This window comes from Rattus rattus, chromosome 2 (assembly GCF_011064425.1).
Source record: "Rattus rattus isolate New Zealand chromosome 2, Rrattus_CSIRO_v1, whole genome shotgun sequence".
NCBI classification, from domain to species: Eukaryota; Metazoa; Chordata; class Mammalia; order Rodentia; family Muridae; genus Rattus; species Rattus rattus.
The window spans coordinates 75062912-75081333 of record NC_046155.1 but is presented as its reverse complement, the minus strand read 5'-3'; the positions used below and the strand labels follow the sequence as shown (position 1 = coordinate 75081333).

General features: G+C 51.6%; 2 protein-coding genes across 2 annotated transcripts; one reads left to right on the top strand and one right to left on the bottom strand.

The window, feature by feature from the left end:
• Positions 1-8704: 8704 nt before the first annotated feature.
• On the top strand, positions 8705-15630 carry Tlcd3b (TLC domain containing 3B). The gene is made up of 5 exons (XM_032892636.1): positions 8705-9609; positions 10447-10530; positions 12875-13109; positions 14225-14320; positions 14628-15630. Exons 1-5 carry the CDS (start codon positions 9485-9487, stop codon positions 14913-14915), a joined length of 828 nt encoding a protein of 275 aa, XP_032748527.1. The 5' UTR covers positions 8705-9484; the 3' UTR covers positions 14916-15630.
• A 299-nt stretch (positions 15631-15929) lies between these two features.
• On the bottom strand, positions 15930-16915 carry C2H16orf92 (chromosome 2 C16orf92 homolog). The gene is made up of 4 exons (XM_032892635.1): positions 16846-16915; positions 16303-16461; positions 16139-16226; positions 15930-16049 (listed from the first exon to the last, which is right to left on the bottom strand). Exons 1-4 carry the CDS (start codon positions 16913-16915, stop codon positions 16028-16030), a joined length of 339 nt encoding a protein of 112 aa, XP_032748526.1. The 3' UTR covers positions 15930-16027.
• Positions 16916-18422: the final 1507 nt, after the last annotated feature.

The following is an 18422-nucleotide window of genomic DNA, read 5'->3' as shown; positions in this document are numbered from 1 at the left end:
CACATAAAAGATCTGGAATTTACTGGATAGCAAGTTCAAGGCCAGTCTGGGACACTTGAAACTTTGTCTCAAAAGAATAAAAGTATATAAGAAATACTCAAGTTAATAATAATAATAAAAAAAAAAAAGAAAGAAATAAAACACTTTGGCACAGAAAAAAAAAAAAAAAAAAAAAAAAAAGAATAAAAGGAGGGTTCAGTACCCAGCACCAACATGGCGGCTCACAGCCACTTATAAGGCAGTTGCCAAGGATCTGGTGCGCTGTTCCAGCTTCTATGGGTTCTTGCATGCACACATGCACTTGGTGCATATAAAGTTATGCAGACACACACACACACACACACACACACACACACACCAATATTTTTTTAAAAAACACCAACAAAGAAGGGATGGGTGGGGAGTTGGGGATTTAGCTCAGTGGTAGAGCGCTTGCCTAGGAAGCGCCAAGGCCCTGGGTTCGGTCCCCAGCTCCAAAAAAAAAACCAAAAAAAAAAAAAAAAAAAAAGGGATGGTTGGGGGTGGTAGTACGCACTTTTAACACTAGCACTTAGGAAGATAAAGTAGGCAGACCCCTGTGAGTTCCAGGCTGAAATTATTTTAATACAAAACAAAAACAAACACCACCCCACCACATCATAAACCAATCCCAGTAGTTCCAGGAACAACTTATTACAAGTAGTAACACACAACCTGGGTCTTGTCACACACCTCTGTGTGGAGGATGGGGGAACATTTCTCTCAGGGATTATAAGGACCGTAGATATATATTTAGGCATTTAGATTACATCTGGCATCCAGGAAAGGTTGAGAAAGGAAAGAATAAATCAAGCAAGCAAGTAAACAGAAAACAGCATCTTGGATCCTCAGTGCTGGGATTAAAGTCGTGTGCTGTCAAGCCTGGCTCACACTACTATTTATTTATTTGTTATTTATTATTTGTTATTTGTTGTTTACTGTCATTTATCTGTAGGGGGACAGAGTCTCACTCTGTAGCCCAGATGGACCTGGATCTCACTATGTCTCAAACAGTGTCCTGAAACTCACGACAAACCTCTTGCCTCAACTTCCCCTGAGCTAGGGCAATATGTCGGCCAGCTCGAACCGATTCTGTCTGATTGGCTATTAGATCATGGATGGCTCAGAATCTGAGTGTCATGGCAGCGTCCAGTGCATTTTTAATGGAAGGCATTGACCCTGTGAAAATACATTGTTTCGGGGTTGGGGATTTAGCTCAGTGGTAGAGCGCTTGCCTAGCAAGTGCAAGGCCCTGGGTTCGTCCCCAGCTCCAAAAAAAAAAAAAAAAAAAAAAAAAAAAGAAAATACATTGTTTCTTATCGGCCTGTGCTCATTGTGGGCAACGATGTAAACCACAGATACCTTCACACCTGCTATGACCTTTGACTGCATTCACCCCTCCCCTCCCTTCTTCTCCTCCCCCCCCTCTGGCTATTTTTTAGAATTTATTCTTCAACATTATGAAGCAGCGTGCTCAGGCCGCAGTGGCATCAGAGGACACCATGGCCAAGTTGCTCCTTTTCTTCTGAGGACCCAATGAGGTCATTAGGCGCTCACAGCAAGAACATTTTATCCACTTGAGCCACTTCACAGGCTTTGTGTTTCTGAGACAAGTTCTTACCATGTAGCCCAGGCTAGCCCTCTCAATCCTGTCTTTGTCTTCTGGCTGCTCCAGATTACATTGGTGAACCACATGAAAAACTTGGTTCCATTGAAAGACCTATTTAAACATTTTTTTTTAAGCACTCGCACATAAACACAAAAAGAACTACAGTATTTGTAGGTGTTATTAAAATTTTCCTTATCAGCAGTGACTCTGGAAAAGTAATCACAGGTTCCTTAGGGATGTAGTTATGAAAAAGAAAGTCGATTGCAATAAGCCCAGATTTTCCTAAGTGGGTCGTTACCCACTGGTAGGTTGCAAAATCACCCGAACTACATTTGGCGGGGATGCAAGAAAAATCCCAGGACACCGCACAGGAGGGACAGTCAGTACTGTGAGAAAGTTAACTGGGCTGGGGGTAACTCAGTGGTGGAGCACGTGGATACCACGTCAGAAACGTATTTTTGCGGCTCCCTGAAATTGTAATGAGCTACTGTATTCCCATCTCTTATGTCTCAGACGAGCCTGTGTAGCTGCGGACTTGGCCGATGACAGGAAGACCCTGGCAATGAAAGCATCTAGAAGGTTCCAGTGACAATCTGGTCTGACCCTTCCCAGCTCCTGGCCACACACTTCAGGGTAAGCTACGTGCTTAGAAGAAAACAGCTGCCTTAGGGCCTGGAGACAGCCTGTCACGGGTTCAATCCCCAGGACTAAGCCATAGCAAAAACAAGCAAACAAGCAAAACCATTTTCAGTTCCTTTGGGGTTCTGTTTTCTATGTTTGCATAACATAAGGACCAACAAACGTAGCTCACCTTTAACCTCACGCATGAGAGGCGGCAGTGGAACATTTCGAGTTCCAGGCCAGCCAGAACTACACAGTGGGACCCAGTCTCAGAAAATCAAAATCACAAAGAAAACGTTTAGACATGCATAATCCTGCACTCGGGTGCACAAGCGTGTGCATCTGGAACGTCAGAAGGTTCTCTGGGATCGCCTACTTCGTACCTTTCCCGAAACTGCATGCTCTTGTAGGTTTTACTCCCAATTACTTGCTTGGATTTGTGGCGATGAAGCCATGCTGCAGGCTGGTCACTGGCCCAACCCCCCCCACCCCCCATGCCCAGCCTCAGTGGTTTGGTTTAGTTTGAGGTTTTCGAGGCAGGGATTTTTTTTTTTTAAAGATTTATTTTATTTATTATATATAAGTACACTGTAGCTGTCTTCAGATACACTAGAAGAGGGCATCAGATCTCTTTTACAAATGGTTGTGAGCCACCATATGGTTGCTGGGAATTGAACTCATGACCTCTGGAAGAGCAGTCGGGTGCTCTTAACCGCTGAGCCATCTCTCCAGCCCGAGGCAGGGATTTTTGTGGAGCGTAGACTAGCCTAGAATTTGTGATCTGCTGCTTCAGTCTCTGAGTTCTGCAACTACAGGCAGATGCTGGGGAGAGAACCTGGGGCTTTAGGGATGCTAGGAAGGGTTCTACCACTGAGCCACAGTCCCAGACCCTACTTAAAGAAACGGGGGCTCAGGTGCTGGAGATAACAGTTCAGTTCAAGCCCTGAGTTCTAGCAGCTACTGTCAGATACGGTAATGTCCTGTAATCCGAGCCCTTGAGAGACAGAAGCAAGAAGATCGGAAAATCAAGGTCATCCTTAGCCACATAATGACCGACATGAGGCCAACCTAGGCTACATGAGATCACACCACCCTCTCCACGCCACAAGTTTCTCGGGTCATCTGTAGAATCTGACTTTGAGATGTAGACCCTCCCAACCTTGAAGCCCTGTCAACCCGACTCATATCTCTCTGGCTTGCTTTTTCAGCCCCACCCGTGAAATGTAGCTGTCCATCAAATCAATGAATTCTAGTTGCTCAGTTCTATCTAAAGGCATTGGAATGCCTCACCTTTCCTGAAGAATACAAACAAAGGATAGGGCGCGTGTCAGGAGATTGGCCAATGGGAGGACGGTATATCCCATCAGTCCACCAATGGGAGGCTGGTATTCCCGCCTGTCCAACTGCCTCTGCGGAGCAGTTTGACCCCTTCCTTCTATGGTGGGATGAACCCTTAAAAGCCATTCAAAAGATGCAGGATGGCAGGCTCCAACTCCCTCCACTGCTCCCGGAACTCCCCGACTCCTCTTCTTGGAGTGGATGGGAGGAGAGGCTTTTCCAGGAGAAAAATAATATATAATAGCACGCATTCCAGGGTTTCTGCTTTCGTTTTTATTTTTATGGATAATAGTCTTTTACAATTCCTTTTAATGTTGTTTTAAAATGTCAAGTATTTTGACAATTTGAACACCCCCTCCCTTCATCTTTCGCAAGTTTGGTTGCTGAAGAGAAATATCAGCCTTTCCCCTGCCCTCCCACCTTTGTCCCAGAGAGGTGAGGCCTGTGACAAGTCTGAGAGAGGCGGCACGGAGCTGGGTGTGTATCTGCAGAGGCTGCAATGCACACCAGTAGTGTGCAGGAAACGGGGTTTGGTTGTGAGAGTTTTCCCTCTCTCTGTCTCTCTCTCTGTCTCTCTGTCTCTCTGTCTCTCTCTCTCTGTCTCTCTGTCTCTCTCTCTGTCTCTCTCTCTCTGTCTCTCTCTCTCTGTCTCTCTCTCTCTGTCTGTCTCTGTCTGTCTGTCTGTCTCTCTCTCTGTCTCTCTCTCTCTCTCTCTCTCTCTCTCATCTTTCTGTCTCTGTCTCAAAGATTAAACCCAGGGTCTCCCAATCCCTGAGTTGCACCTCTTTTTCCAGATCTATTAGCCAGTCATGGTGGCACATGCCTTTAATCCTAGCATTAGGAGGCAGAGGCAGGCAGAGCTCTGTAATTTTTGAGGCCAGCCTGATCTACAAAACAAATTCCAGGACAGTCAGGCTTCACTGAAACTCTGTCTCAAAAAAAAAAAAAAAAAAAAAAAGTATTTTATTTATGTATGGGTGTTTTGCCTGCATATACATGCAGTACCCAAGGAGGTCAGAAGAGGGCATCAGGTCCCTTGGAACTAGAGTTACAGATGGTTGTGAGCCACCGTATGGGTGCTGGGAATCAAACCCAGATCGTCTGCAAGAGCCGTCAGTGCTCTTAATCACTGAGTGATCTTTCCAGCTCCCTGTTTTGTTAATTTTAAGACAGGGTCTTGCTATGTCATGCATGATGGTCTCCAACTTGTGATCCCTTTTCCTCAGTTATGGGAGTGCTGTTCTGTGCTTCCATAAAAAGCTGAATGTGATATGTTTTGGAAATATGGACCACGGGTTACAGAAAAAACTGAAATAGTCTAAACTGGGTTTAAAACAAAGTGATAGGGTGTGTGATACACATCTGTAACCCTAGCCTTGAGGAGGGAGATACAGAATACAAGGAGTTCAAGACCAGCTTGGGCCACGTAGAAATTTTGGTGTTAGCCTGAGGTACACAGGACCCTAACTCAAAGGAAAAAAGACGCAAACAAATGTATGCCCAGTTGTCACCTTGGATAAATGTGAAAGTACATTAAGGCCAGGTGTGGCACACGGGTCTGCACCCTTACACCTTAGGTAGCTGAGACAGGATGGTTAGGAGTTCAAAGCCAGCCTGGAAGATATGGTAAGACCTTGTCTTAGAACAAACAAAACGTACACTAAGGACCCAAAAGAGATTAGACTTCAGGCCTGGTGACTTACAGTGACGACTGAGAAGTGGGGCTTATGGGCCCTTGTGTCTCTGGGGTGCTGGTAGCTGGGGGTGCTGGTGAGGGGTCTGAAAAGTATTGTTTTCATGGCTCTATCTCTCTTCTGCAGACAGGCATGGCCCTGTTACTCCTCCTGGGGTGTGCCTTCTTCCCACTGTGCTTTGCTGTCTTCTGCTGGGGACTGCAGAACCAAACCAGTTTGCGGATGGAGAGGCAAGAGGCCGTCTTGGTGGCGTCCAAGTAAGATGGGAAGTGTGGGTATCTTTCCTGGGGCCACAGCTCGGGGAGCATCTGAAGGGGAGCTGGAGTCAACTCAGGAGGATGCAGGACAGTGTGGGCGGGGCCGTTAGCTGAATCTTTTGCCACAGTGGAATCACAGAAGTTCAGGTTCCTGCTTTGGAAATGGGTCTAATAGTAATTTCTCTTTTCCATGGGGGACATGTGAGGATCACATGCGTCTCTAAGGGCTGTGGGCATCGAGGAGGTGCAGAGGTAGGACCTACAAGATACCCTGGGGAAGCAAAAGGACCTTGGCTCCAGTCAAGCAACACAGAGCCAGCCTGTGAACCCAAGCCAGGGCCAGTGAGCCAGGCAGACGCTCTCCCACCCAGCCCCCCAGTCTCCTTCCCCTGAGATAGAGCTTTACTCTGTAATCCAACCCGGCCTTGAAACGGGGATGTTTCTGTCTTGCTCTCCCAAGCGCTAACAACTGAGCATTTCATTTCTTTAGAATTCTTTACATTTAATCGGAGGGGGTGCACATGCCAAGGCTCACATGTGGAGGTCAGAGGACAACTTGGAGTTGGTTCTCTCCTTCCTCCATGTGTTCCGGGGATTGAATTCAGTCTTGGCAACAAGCACCTTTATTTGCTGAGCTGTCTTACTGAAATTGGTTTCTTTTTAGCTGACAACTCAGACTCGAATTTAAGGAGATACTATCTTATGCTGGCAACGCCCGCAATACTGGGGAAAATGTGTTTGTGGGAGAGGCTGGGCCCTCGGGCTGTTAATATAAAGGTGAACAAAGCCAGGGTGGAGCCGGGACAGGGAGTGTGCAGAAAGCAGTGCTCGGGGGTTGTTCTGTTTCTTTTCCTTCTTCTCAATGCTGGGTATGGAGCCCGGAGCCCCCAAAGGCAGAGTTTACCAAGGTGTCTGTGGAAATCCCCAGCAGAGAAAACGGAAATCAAAAACACAAACCCCGAAGCCCCTCCCACTCTGCTTTAGTCTGTGCTGTGCAGAGTCAGCTCCCGGCTCCTTGACCAGGTCTGTGGCCGACAAGCTCTGGTCCAGCTCAGTATCACAGCTTCGAGACCTGGTGGTTTTGGTCCTTTTTGTTTTGCTCTGTGTGTGTGTGTGTGTGTGTGTGTGTGTGTGTGTGTGTGTGTGTGTGTGTGTGTGTGTGTTTCTGTGTGTGTGTGTGTGTGTGTGTGTGTCTGTGTGTGTGTGTGTGTGTGTGTGTGTGTGTGTGTGTCTCTGTGTGTGTGTCTCTGTGTGTGTGTGTCTCTGTGGATTTTTTTTTTAAGGCAGGGTATCTCTCTTTAAAATCTTGTAACTTTTGAAAGGTTCTGTTTTTGTTTTATCCTGTTACTCTTGGTGACCCTCCTTCCTGAGCCTTCTGAGTACTGGGATTTCGGGCCTGTCCCTTCATAGCTCAGGCTATGCTAAGTGCATTTCATTCTTGACAGGATCTTCCCATGTATTCCTGACTAGCCTGGGAATTTGCTGGGAATTTGCCTGGAACTCCCAGGGCTCTGTCTCCTCTGCCTCCACTTCCTGTGCATCCCCATATGCCTGCCTCCCCTCCTACGCACCCTCAGGGCTCTGCCTCCTGTGTACCTCCTGGCACCACTGTCTCTGGATTTTCCTGGAGTGAAACAAACACAAACTTGAAATCCTACATTACAAATGTACATAGTTGTGTTATTGTGACACTTTAAAAAAAACCCTCTAAGCCTTGGCTTCTCCTTCCTCAACCCTAGAAGATTTAAGAAGCATCAACAGAGTATGTGCTCAGTCTGTGGTAAGACCTGGGGGAGTGGGCCTCTTTTCCTTAGGTGAAGTTTCCAGGTCCACAATGGTCTCTAATACTATCCCCAACTCCTGCGGGAGTCAAGACTTCCCTCAACCATTCCCACAGACTGCCACTAGAGGGCGGCACAAAATAGCAAATCGGCCCCTTCCTCTAGGGCGCAGAGGGAGTGGGCTGTGGGCTGCAAAGGTTGTCAGTAGGTTTTGAGGCTCGTCTCAGGGTCAGTGAGAAACCCAAAGTACAGTTAGGTGTCAGTCCCCGTGATATACAAGTCTGAAGGACAGATGGGTTTGGGAAAGGCCTGGCTCTAGAGGCCATTGAAGAGTGAGTAGTAGTTGTGGTCTAGGCCTAAATTACCCTGGCCAAAGCAGTGGGCTGTGCTTCCCCTTAGAGTAAAGGAGGGAGTTGAGTCAGCCAGCCACCAGGTTCTTCATTAACAGGACTGTTCTGGGGAGTGGCAGAGGAATGGGAACCAAGGCAACAAGGAAAAAGGGACTCCAGGAGGCTGTGTAGCCTGAGGAAGGGGCCCAGCTTCCATGCTCCACATGGGTTTTCAAGGCAGTGCCCTCTTCTCTTCAAACCCACTTTTTATCCTCTCCTCCAGGCTAGCACTTCCTCTGCAGCCCGAGCTGGCTACCAGGAGTGATCCTCCTGCTTCAGCCTGTGGAGTGCCACCAGGACCACATGATGCCTAGTGTTTCTTCCTATTACCCTAGTGCTAGGGGTCTCTGCCATCCATCCATATGCCAGCCATCTCTCCCCATTTAGTTCCTGTCACTTAACTTTCTGATCCTGGGGATCTTGGCTCACACCTCAGGACCATTTCCTGACCTCCAAAGAGCAGAGGAGCATAGATTCCCCAGTGCTGTCACACTAGTGAGGCAATGACTCGGGTGGTGTAAGGCGGACTGCAAGCCAGGCGCCCAGTGCACATTGGTTTCCACTCCCTCTGACTGGAGCAGCGGGTGTAATGGGGGGTGGTGGTGGCTCTAGGTCTGAAGGACACTGTGAGATGGTTTTGTTCCTATCCATGCCTTCAGTGTCCCCTTCAGAGAAAGGAAGAAACACCACCTATTCAGGCTGCCTTCTTCAGGAGATCTTCTTGGCTGGAGTGAGCACCCCCTAAGCTGAGATCCCTGCAGGCCACTGAGGGACACACATTTATGTTTACAAGCTTCAGCAGAAGGAAATGCCAGACATTTTTAAAGTGCTGACAGGAAAGGCGGCTCAGTACCCCTACTAGGTGAGGGTGTCTGGGGCTAAGAGAAGAGCCATCCCTTCCCTCAGCCCTTGTCCCCAGCAGCCCCCTGCGCTGCAGCTCCTGTCTCTTTAAGGGCCTCCCCCTCCCTCTTTCCCTGTCCCCCCCATCTCTGTCGCAGCCGCTGCTGTGGCTCAGAGCTGCATGGGAGACAACGCTGCTGCAGGTCCGGTTTCTTGGTGTCTGGTCGGTGCCATCATTTCCCTCCCCCTCTCCCGCCCTCCCCAAGCTGGTGGCTTCCCCTCCCCCTCCCCCTCCTCACAGAGGGGGCAGGGGGCTGGGCACCAACTCTATAATGCCATGTGCAGTGTGTGCACGGGGCAGCAGGGCTGTGGCAGCAGCAGGAGGAGATGGTGGTAGCCTGTGGTGGCGGGAGAGCAGTGTTGACTGGTGACCGTTTGCCCAGCCGCTCCTCCGCTCGGCTCCGTCCTTTCCTCCCTCCCTTTTTTCAGGGCTGGCACCACCGTCCCCCACCCCGCCTCCTTGGGCCCTCCCAGCCTCTCCACGTAAGCCCCCCCCCACCTGCCGCGGTTCTCCCTCCCCTCCCCCACTGCATCTTCCTCCTCCTGTCCCCTCTCCCTCTTGGTCCTCTCATCAAGTCCTCCCTTGGTAGTCTCTTCCCATCCTCTCACCGGCGCTCTCCCACCCCCTCTCTCTACTCTACCTAGCTAGCCCTTTCTTTCTGTGTCCCCAGTCTCATTGAAGTCCCTTTCTCCCTTGCCCTGAACTGGCCCTCTTGTCCCATCCTGTCCCCGCCCTGGCCCCTTTGTGCCTCCCCCTCCCTCCTTCTCTCTCCCTCACTAGCTTGGCCATCCCTTCTCCACCTCCAACTCCCTCCCTCAGTTTGGCCTTCCTGTCCTTTCTGGACCCTCTGGTCTCCCTGCCTGGGTCCAAGTCACCATGCTTACCCCAATGGTGGCTGGGGGGGTGGTGTTCCCCGGACTCTTCCTCCTATCCAAGAACACGCTCCAGAGGCTGCCCCAGCTGCGCTGGGAGGAGGCCGACGCAGTCATTGTCTCCGCCAGGTAAATGGCATGCCCTCCCTGAGTTCAGCCCCTCTCTCCAACAGGCTTCGTGGGAAAGGGACCCCAGCACACCCCTGGGCTGTGTGGCGGTGGGCAGGCTTACATCCAAGCTTCCTTCCTCCTTGGACCTCATTGAAACCCAGCCATCTGGTCTACTATTCAGCTTGGTCTTCTTGCTCCCCTCCTCACCCTCCTATCCTCCCTCTAAAGCAGGGCAGCATGTGACTAAACAGTCCCACAAGACACCCGGGAGCAAGCTGAGGGGCAAGACTGTGTTTTTCAGGGCTTATGTTTGGGGTGAAGGAACAGAAAAGTAGGCATTGAAACTTGTGCATCCCTAGACTAGGGCCATCAGGAACAGGAACCATGGTAACAATCAGGGAAATAGTGGAAAGTGGTGGGGTGGGTGGGTGGGTGGGTGAGCTTGGGGTCACCATGGGGCCAGTGACTATAAGTATGATATGGTGACTGGGTGGCCAAAGGGTGCAGGGACAATGGGGTACTCCCTTAGTCCTCACGGGTCCCCTCCCTCCCTCCCCTGGGAGAGATCTCAATTAGCCATTCCCAACACTGGCTTACCTCAGGATGGCCTCCTTGGTGTCCTGCGAGGAAGAAGATTCCACTGCCACAAACTAGGAATGAAGAAGGCTGGGAGAGGCGGGATGGAGGGATAGAAGCTAAGCACAGCTTGGCTGAAAGTGATGGTGGGAGAGCCTGGCTTAGGAGGAGGCTATGAGGAATCCTGAGAAGTACGGTTCCCAAAACACAGTGACTGTTGTAGTAAGAGGAGAAATGGAGGCACACACCTTATTCTCACTCCTTCCTCTGTCTTCCTAGGCTGGTGTCCTCTGTCCAAGCCATCATGGCCTCCACAGCTGGCTACATAGTCTCCACATCCTGCAAGCACATCATAGATGACCAGTAAGTGCCTCACGACCATCCCTGCCCAGGCCCCAGTGTGCATATGTAGGACCTAGGATCCCCCAATCTGTAGTGGTCCCTCAACTTGGGCCCAAGAAAGTTCATGTGATTGCTGCAACTCAATACCGGGGATAAATTTATCCTGCCCTGCCTTAAAGGTCAGAAGCGAGGAAGCAGGGGTAGGGATCAAAGGAAATCCTCAAAGCAGTTCCTGGTCGGCTTCCTAGCGCTTGTCATAGGTTCTGAACATCAACCATGTCTTCTCCAATGCTTGCATCAATCCTGCTCTGTTTCTATCCAGTACCTGACTGAGTGCCTCCTCACCACGCCAGGCTCACCTCTCCACGCCTTCTGGAATCCATGTCTAGCCTCAGCTTGGGTCCAAGGCAGAAGAGAAAGGGATGACACAGCAAGGCCACTGAGGGTCAAGCCATGGGGGTTGGGGGTGAGGAGGCCAAAATTTGGCACTGGCAGCTACTGCAGTGTTTGGTGCTGCCAAAAGGCCCAGGCCTGAGCAGTGGGGTGGGAGGAGGGTGAAGGGGGACACTGGCCCTGTCCGTGGTGCTGATCTGCCCATTTTAGCTCGCCACTGACTGCTGCAAGTTTGCTGTGTGGCCAGGATGCCCTTCCTTGACTCATAGCTTCTGGCTCTAATGCCCTTCTGTGCTGTCCTTTGAGCCTCGGGGGACATTATCTGGGTGACCCTGGTCTCCATCTGCCTTCTGGTGTCTGTTTGTCTCTTCTTTTCCTATGGGAGAGTTCTCTCCTCTTAGGACCTAAAGTGAGGTCACATTCCTCCCCAGAACAGCTTCTGTAGGGAGAAACTGAGTGTATTAAGTGCCCAGAACAGCTTGCAGCTCCGTAATTACATATTAGGATTATTTTCCATGATGTGACTTTCCCTTGCTCTCTCCCAAACCCTTCCCCAGCTAAAGGGTCCAAGAGAAGCCTGGTGCTGGGCACTTCCTTCTCACCTATTCTTAGCTAGAGGTCACCTTTTGGCTCTTGCATTCCCAACCTCAAGTCTGTTCTTGGCCTTGTTCCACCTTTAATCCTTAGGTAGGTGGGAGGATCAGGGTTAATCCTGGGGACAACAGCTGTCCTTCCTTCTGAGCACCTAATTGCTGAGAGAGCAGGAACGGAATCTAACGCCTCACTTGTCAACCCTTCTAGTTCTTCCACATCCCAGAGTCCTATGGCTTCCACCCCTAGGCAGGCTCTGAGCCTTCTCTGAGTGCAGTTGGGACCTGTCTGTATTTCTGCTGTCTCTAGCGAGCTGCTTGCCCCCCTGTGACTCCTGGCCACCTCCCTCTACAACATTGCAATGTGAGTCCCTTTAAGAGAGGGCTGCCTCCCCTCCCAGGCCAGCCTGCTTGGGTAAGCTGCTGCTGGCTTTGTTCTCACCACACCCCCTCACCTGCACCCCTTACCAGCACTCACTTGATATATGGTGGCTAGCTGGATAGCTTTTTGCTCTGCTCCCTCTGGGACTTTCTGTCTCCCACCCCCACCCCAGGCCTGACTGAGGATCCCTGGACCAGAGAAAGCTTCTGTGCTGACTCAAGAGAAGGGGAAAAAAAAAAAAAGTGCAGCGCTGTGTATCTGTGTGCTTCCCGTATCTGTTTACTCCAAAGTCTGTAGGACTTTCTCTGCTCTTGGCATCTTGACTCCGCATTTTCTCTTTAGTGCTGGCCATACCTGAACTAACAATAGACTTGCCACCTTGGAGCAAAGGCAGGCTGCAGTGCCCTGGGGACTGTCTCCAACTCTCCAACCTCCTTGAGACAGTGGGGCCGATGGCAAGGACTCCTGTGGTTACTCCTTGGCCACATTACTTAACCTCTCCACAACATGGGTATCGTGAGAGGTGAACAAGCTGCTGCTGCTGCTTTGTAAATATTTCAGTGCCAGCATAGTGCCTGGCACGTAAGAGCTGTCATGTCCGCTGGTGCTGGGCCACAGGATCGCTGAGGTGGCTGGACCTTCCTCACTGGTTCTTAACTGGGGATATCTTTGTATCTTGCCTCAGCTCATTTCTGTCATTGCCCCCGATCTCCAATGTTCTGGTCTCCTCTCCCCATGATACTGCAGAGGAAAGGGGTGGATGAAGGAAAGAGACAGACACACAGAGAGAAAGACAGAGGCACCGGGAGTTGCGAGGTCCACTTGGGAGAATGTTGGCCTCGGATGGTCCCTTTCCTACCACCCCTCAGTTTCAGTATCTGTAACTCAACACTCAGAGTCATGATGAGAGTCCTTATGGCCCTGACTCACTCCCAGTGAGCATCCTGCCCTGGGAGTAGCTGAGATCCTGTCCACCTCCCTTCTCTCCCCCTCCCCGCAGGCACTGGCTGTCCTCGGCCTACACACAGTTTGCAGTTCCCTACTTCATCTACGACATCTATGCCATGTTCCTCTGCCACTGGCACAAGCACCAGGTTAAAGGGCATGGAGGAGAAGACGGGACGCCCCGAGCCCTGGGCAGTACCTGGGCCGTGGTGCGTGGCTACCTGCACAAGGAGTTCCTCATGGTGCTCCACCACGCAGCCATGGTGCTGGTGTGCTTCCCACTCTCCGTGGTGAGTCCTTCTGGAGTCAGGAGACTCAGGGGTGGGGGGTGAAAAGCTGTCCCTCCCCAGCACAGCAGAGTGGGGGTGCCTGGTGGCAGGATTTGGGGTGGGGCTTCTGGAGCAGCATTCGTCCCAGAGTCTTAAGAGGTACAAGTCAGTGTGGGTGTCTTAGAATGTTCACCTGTGTGTGAAGTCAATCCTTCCTCTGTTGTGTAAGGCACACTTCCTTAAACTGCAGGGTTGTCGAAAGGAGAGAAGAGTGTACAAGTGTTAATAATCCAGGACACAGTGTCTGTCTGGGCTGAGGATATAGTTCAGCTGGTAGAGTGTTTCCCTAGCCCATGTGAAATCCTGGGTTTCATTGCCAGCACTTTGTAAAGTCAGCATGTTTGTAAAGTGCAAGCAAGGGAGATATGAGGTTTAAAGTCATCCTTTGCTACATCGTGGGTTCGAAGCCAGTCTGGGGAACGAGACCTTTGTCCAAAGGAAGAAACACACACACACACACACACACACACACACACACACACACACACACCCCTTAAATCTCAACACCTAGGAGGCAGAAGCAGGTGGACCTCTGAGTTGGAGACCAGCTTGGTCTACAAAGTGAGTTCCAAGACAGCCGGGGTGACACAAGAGAATTCCTGACACAGGAAGGGAAAAAAAAAGAAATATGGGGTGAGGGAATAGGGCTGGGGAGATGGCTCAGTTAGTGCATGATTGCTCTGCAAACACAAGGACCAGTGTCTTCTTGAAAAGCTAGTGTGTGCTTAATCCCAGGTCTAGGGTAGTGAAAACAGAAGGGCTTGGTGGCCAGCCGGTGCAGCCAGATGAGTGAGCTCCAGGCTCAGTGAAAGGTGCGTCCTCAATAAAATACAGAGCAATTGAGGAAACTGACTTCTGGCCTGCGTGTGCACACACACACACGGACACACACACACACACACACACACACACACACACACTGACACACACACTGACACACACACACACACTCACGCGCGTGAAAAAAGAAATGAGAGAGAGAGAGAGAGAGAGAGAGACAAACGAGAGAACACAAAGTATCTGAGGGGAGAGATTCAGGTAGCCATAGCTCCTCAGGCTTTTGCCTTTTCTCCTAGGTGTGGCGACAAGGCAAGGGAGATTTCTTTCTAGGCTGCATGTTGATGGCCGAGGTCAGCACACCTTTCGTCTGCCTGGGCAAGATCCTCATCCAGGTGAGAGGGAATCTGAGGGGGATGTGGGGTGGATATGGCTGGGGACTTTGGGGGATTTTTTAAAGACTTCCATGCAGCCTTTCAGCATGGAGGTGTGTGCCTTTAACACTAGCACTGGGGAGGCTGAGACCGGAAATTATGAGCTAGGGACTAGCCTGAGCTACATAGTGAAACCAAGAATATGAATAAGAGCGTTGGCCAGGTGCAGGGGCGGGTGTGGGAGGAGCCATAGGCGGGGTGCAGGGGAGGCGACTGTGGGAAGGGAGTCCCGCCTCTCCTTGCCCTACCTCGCTGTTCTTGTCCACAGTACAAGCAGCAGCACACATTGCTGCACAAGGTGAATGGAGCCCTGATGCTACTCAGCTTCTTGTGCTGCCGGGTGCTGCTCTTCCCTTACCTGTACTGGGCCTACGGGCGCCACGCTGGCCTGCCCCTGCTCTCAGTGCCCATGGCTATCCCGGCCCACGTCAACTTGGGCGCCGCGCTACTCCTCGCACCCCAGCTCTACTGGTTCTTCCTCATTTGCCGCGGGGCCTGCCGCCTCTTCCGACCCCGAGGTTCCCCACCACGCTCTCCTTGTCAGACCCAGGACTGAGGCTAGGCCCTGGAACCCCCTACCCTCCCTCCCCGGCCCCTGTGGAGACAGTGCTTTGGGGCTAATCGGTGTGTGTGTGGGGGGGTGAGAGCCAGGAGTCCCTTGCCTTGACAGCCCCAAGACAGATGGACTTAGAATAAGGAAGAGCTATATACCCTTGGGAGCTGAGGTCAGATTGGCAGGCAGGAAGAGAGGGGACCGGGACGAAGAGCCTCTTCTTGTCTCTGTGCTAACAAAATGAAAGGGAATGGGAGGAGATGGGGCTCACTGGGACCAAGGAGTCAAGGGACATGGGGGTGGCCCCGCTGCCAAGGACATCCTAGCCCTGCTGCTGCAAATCCCTCTCTGCTCTCCATCACCCGGGAGAGAGAAGACACCCTAACTCACCCCATATGGGCCCTGAGAGGGCAGGTGACCCCCACAGCTCCTTCCTGTGGAGACCAATCTGAGGAATCTTATTTATTTATTCACCCACATCAAACTAATTTGTTGGGGTGAGGGGAGGGAGGCAATTGCTCCCCTACGACCCTTCCAGCGCTGAGCAGCCCTGGGGGCAGGCGCCAGGCCAGTCCCTTCTGTCAGGGGCACATTTAGCCCTCGGCCCCGGCTTGTCCCTGGTGCTACAGGCCAATCGCGGCTTCCTCCAGTCTGGGGGCCACAGACCCCGGGAGGTGCTTTTACAGACCGCTAATAAAGACGATCTTCCTGAACGCCAGCACGACCCTTTGGTCCAGTTTTGGGGGGCGGGGGGGTGGGGGAGGAGAATAGGGGATGGATGATTACCTAGTCACCGAGTAGTGAGGGAGGAAGGAGATAAGGACGCGCGCGTGCGTGCGTGCGCGCGCGTGTGTGCGTGCGTGCGTGCGTGCGTGTGTGTGTGCGTGCGTGTGTGTGTGTCTCACTAAGAGGATCATTGGGCAGCCTGGGAGGAATGGGGTATGTGAATGATCCCTTCAAAGAAAGGGAGGAAGGAGGAGGTAGGGGATAGATGGCCACATAGAGGGTTACTGCACAGTCAGGGAGGAAGGAGGCGCCACCTTTATTTCTCAACAGAAGGCTGGGTGGATGTGTGTGGCTCACAGCTGGGTCCAGGGCTACTGTTGCTCTGATCACTAGGCTCCTTTCTGGAAGCTCCTGAGGAGTAGATGATCAAATGAGGAGAGGCACATAGGAGACTTGGGTCCTCGGAAGGGGTAGGGCAAGGACATGGAGACATGACTCACACGTGCATGCAGATCTGGAAAAGCAGGAGGAAGAAAGCCACCACCAATGTGCCCACCAGGAGGTGTTGGAAGAGCCCAGGGCTGGAACCTGCCAGACAGAGTCAGCAACAGCCTCCTTCCAGGCCCTGCCAGGAGGGAGGCCCCTCTATCAAGCTGGTTCATACCTGTATTAACAAACGTCACAGGCTTCTCTCCAATAAACTGGGCCACGGCAAGAAGGCTAGCTTGGTCTGAGTCTGGATAATCAAAAAAATTAGGCTCGTCTATGAAGAGCTGGGAGCTGGCTCCTGGTGCCAAGGGTTGGGTCCCATCTCTTCTGGGTGCTAGGAACCAAAGAAGAGTCTGTGACAAGAGCCCAGGGCCTTCATGCCCACTGAAGAGGCCAGGCAAACCCAGTGCTCTGCTTGTTTTGTTCTCAGAGCTGGCCACGCGATCTCCCACCAGAAGCCCACCATGTCTGAGGCAGAGAGGAAAGGTTTGGGCTGTATAGTGAGCTTGGGATATAGAGCAACGCTGTGACAAGACAAAGTAAAATGAGACCAAAGGGAGGAAAGAGAAGGGAAAGGAGAAAAGAAAGGAGGGGAAAGGAAAAGGGGAGGGGGGGAGAGTAAGGCTGGGGCTGGGTCAGCCTCCTCCTGCTCACAAGCAAGCTCACTCCTATTCTCAAGTCTCCCTTATTCCTACTATTCCTGAGCCCAGCTTCCCACCTGTTTCTACAGTCCCCAACCCAGCCATCCATATCCACACCCATACGGTCACCCATTGCCACCGCTTCATAACCCCTCACTACTGTAAATGAGTGGAATTCTATGATGTCACAGTCCAGAGCCATTCCGCTGGCCTGTGGGTGCAGCTCCAGATGCAGAAGAGTCCACTGAGCCTCATCCTCAAGAACGACATTGACAATAACAGTAACAGTGGTGGGGCTCTTGGGGTGTAGCCCAGGGTACAGCTTTTGCTCAGTGTGCACAAGACCTTGGATCCTATCACAGAACCACAGTCAGTCATTTGGTCAGTGACGTTGCAGAACTTAGCTGAGGCTATAAGACAGTGAGTCTGTAAAACATCTATACTGGGGAAGGGAAGAGGGCTACACATTGATTGATTCAGTTGTCCTTTGGATCAACCACAACTTGTTTACTGAGTGCTTATTAAAGTGCCAAGAAAGTTACCCAGATTGGCTCATGTGATTTGCAGAAGCCCTAAGACGGAAGCCTAAACCAGTGCACAGGGGGACGAGAAACGCTGACACGATGCTTCATAAGGCTGTGCATTTTTCTATGTGGGGTTCCTCTTTGCTTTCCGAACCCCAGGTTCATGGGTTTGCACCCATCCATCTCCAGGCTTGGTTTTAGCGCTCTGTAGAGATGGAAACGCACGGTGAAGAACAAAAGAAATAGCCAATTTTCCCACCAGGTGGCAGCAGTGTTGGTCCGACGGTGCCACCATCTCTCCTACAGGTTACAGGCAGGCAGGCAGGCTCCTCTCTCCGGACTGGCTGTCTGTCACGGGGAGGCGGGGCGGCGGGGGCGGGGGTGGTGGTGGTGTCATCCGAGGAACTCCCCCAGCACATTCCAAGGCTAGTCTTTCGGCTATTCAAAGAGCCTAACCTACTCGCCTCACCGTGACTTAGTTTCTCTTTTGGTGGCTTTGGTGGCATGTAAACCACACTGTTCCCCAGCCTACACCTTTTTCTCTAGTTCCCTCAGTCCTCCCCGTGTCACTTCCTAATTGCGACCTGCACTTCAGAGGCCCCACCTCGAATTGGAAGAGGTAGCTCGCCTCTGATTGGCAGTTAGGCCTGTCTATCACAAACGAATTCCAGCCCACCCGGGCCAAGGACACTTCAGGGTCTCCTTGATTCTGCCTGTGTTTGTTTTACAGTCTCTTGGCTACTCTATTACTCCACTTGCCCCGAAGGTGGCTCCTCATTAGAGGATCCTCTCTCTGAGGACGAGATCACAGAGACCTGCCGCTGCCTCCCAAATGATGCTGGGATTAAAGGAGTGTACTTCTACACCAGTACCAGTTCTTCCTCCTCCTCTTTTTCCTCCTCCTCCTCCTCCTCCTCCTCCTCCCCCTCCTCCTCCTCCTCCTCCTCCTCCTCCTCCTCCTCCTCCTCCTCCTCTTCCTCCTCCTCCTCCTCCTCCTCTTCCTCCTCCTCTTCCTCCTCCTCTTCTTCCTCCTCCTGTTTCCTCCTCCTCCTCTTTTTCCTCCTCCTCCTCTTTTTCCTCCTCCTCCTTGCATCCCCCTCCCTTCTCCCCACCCCTTCAGTTAATCACAG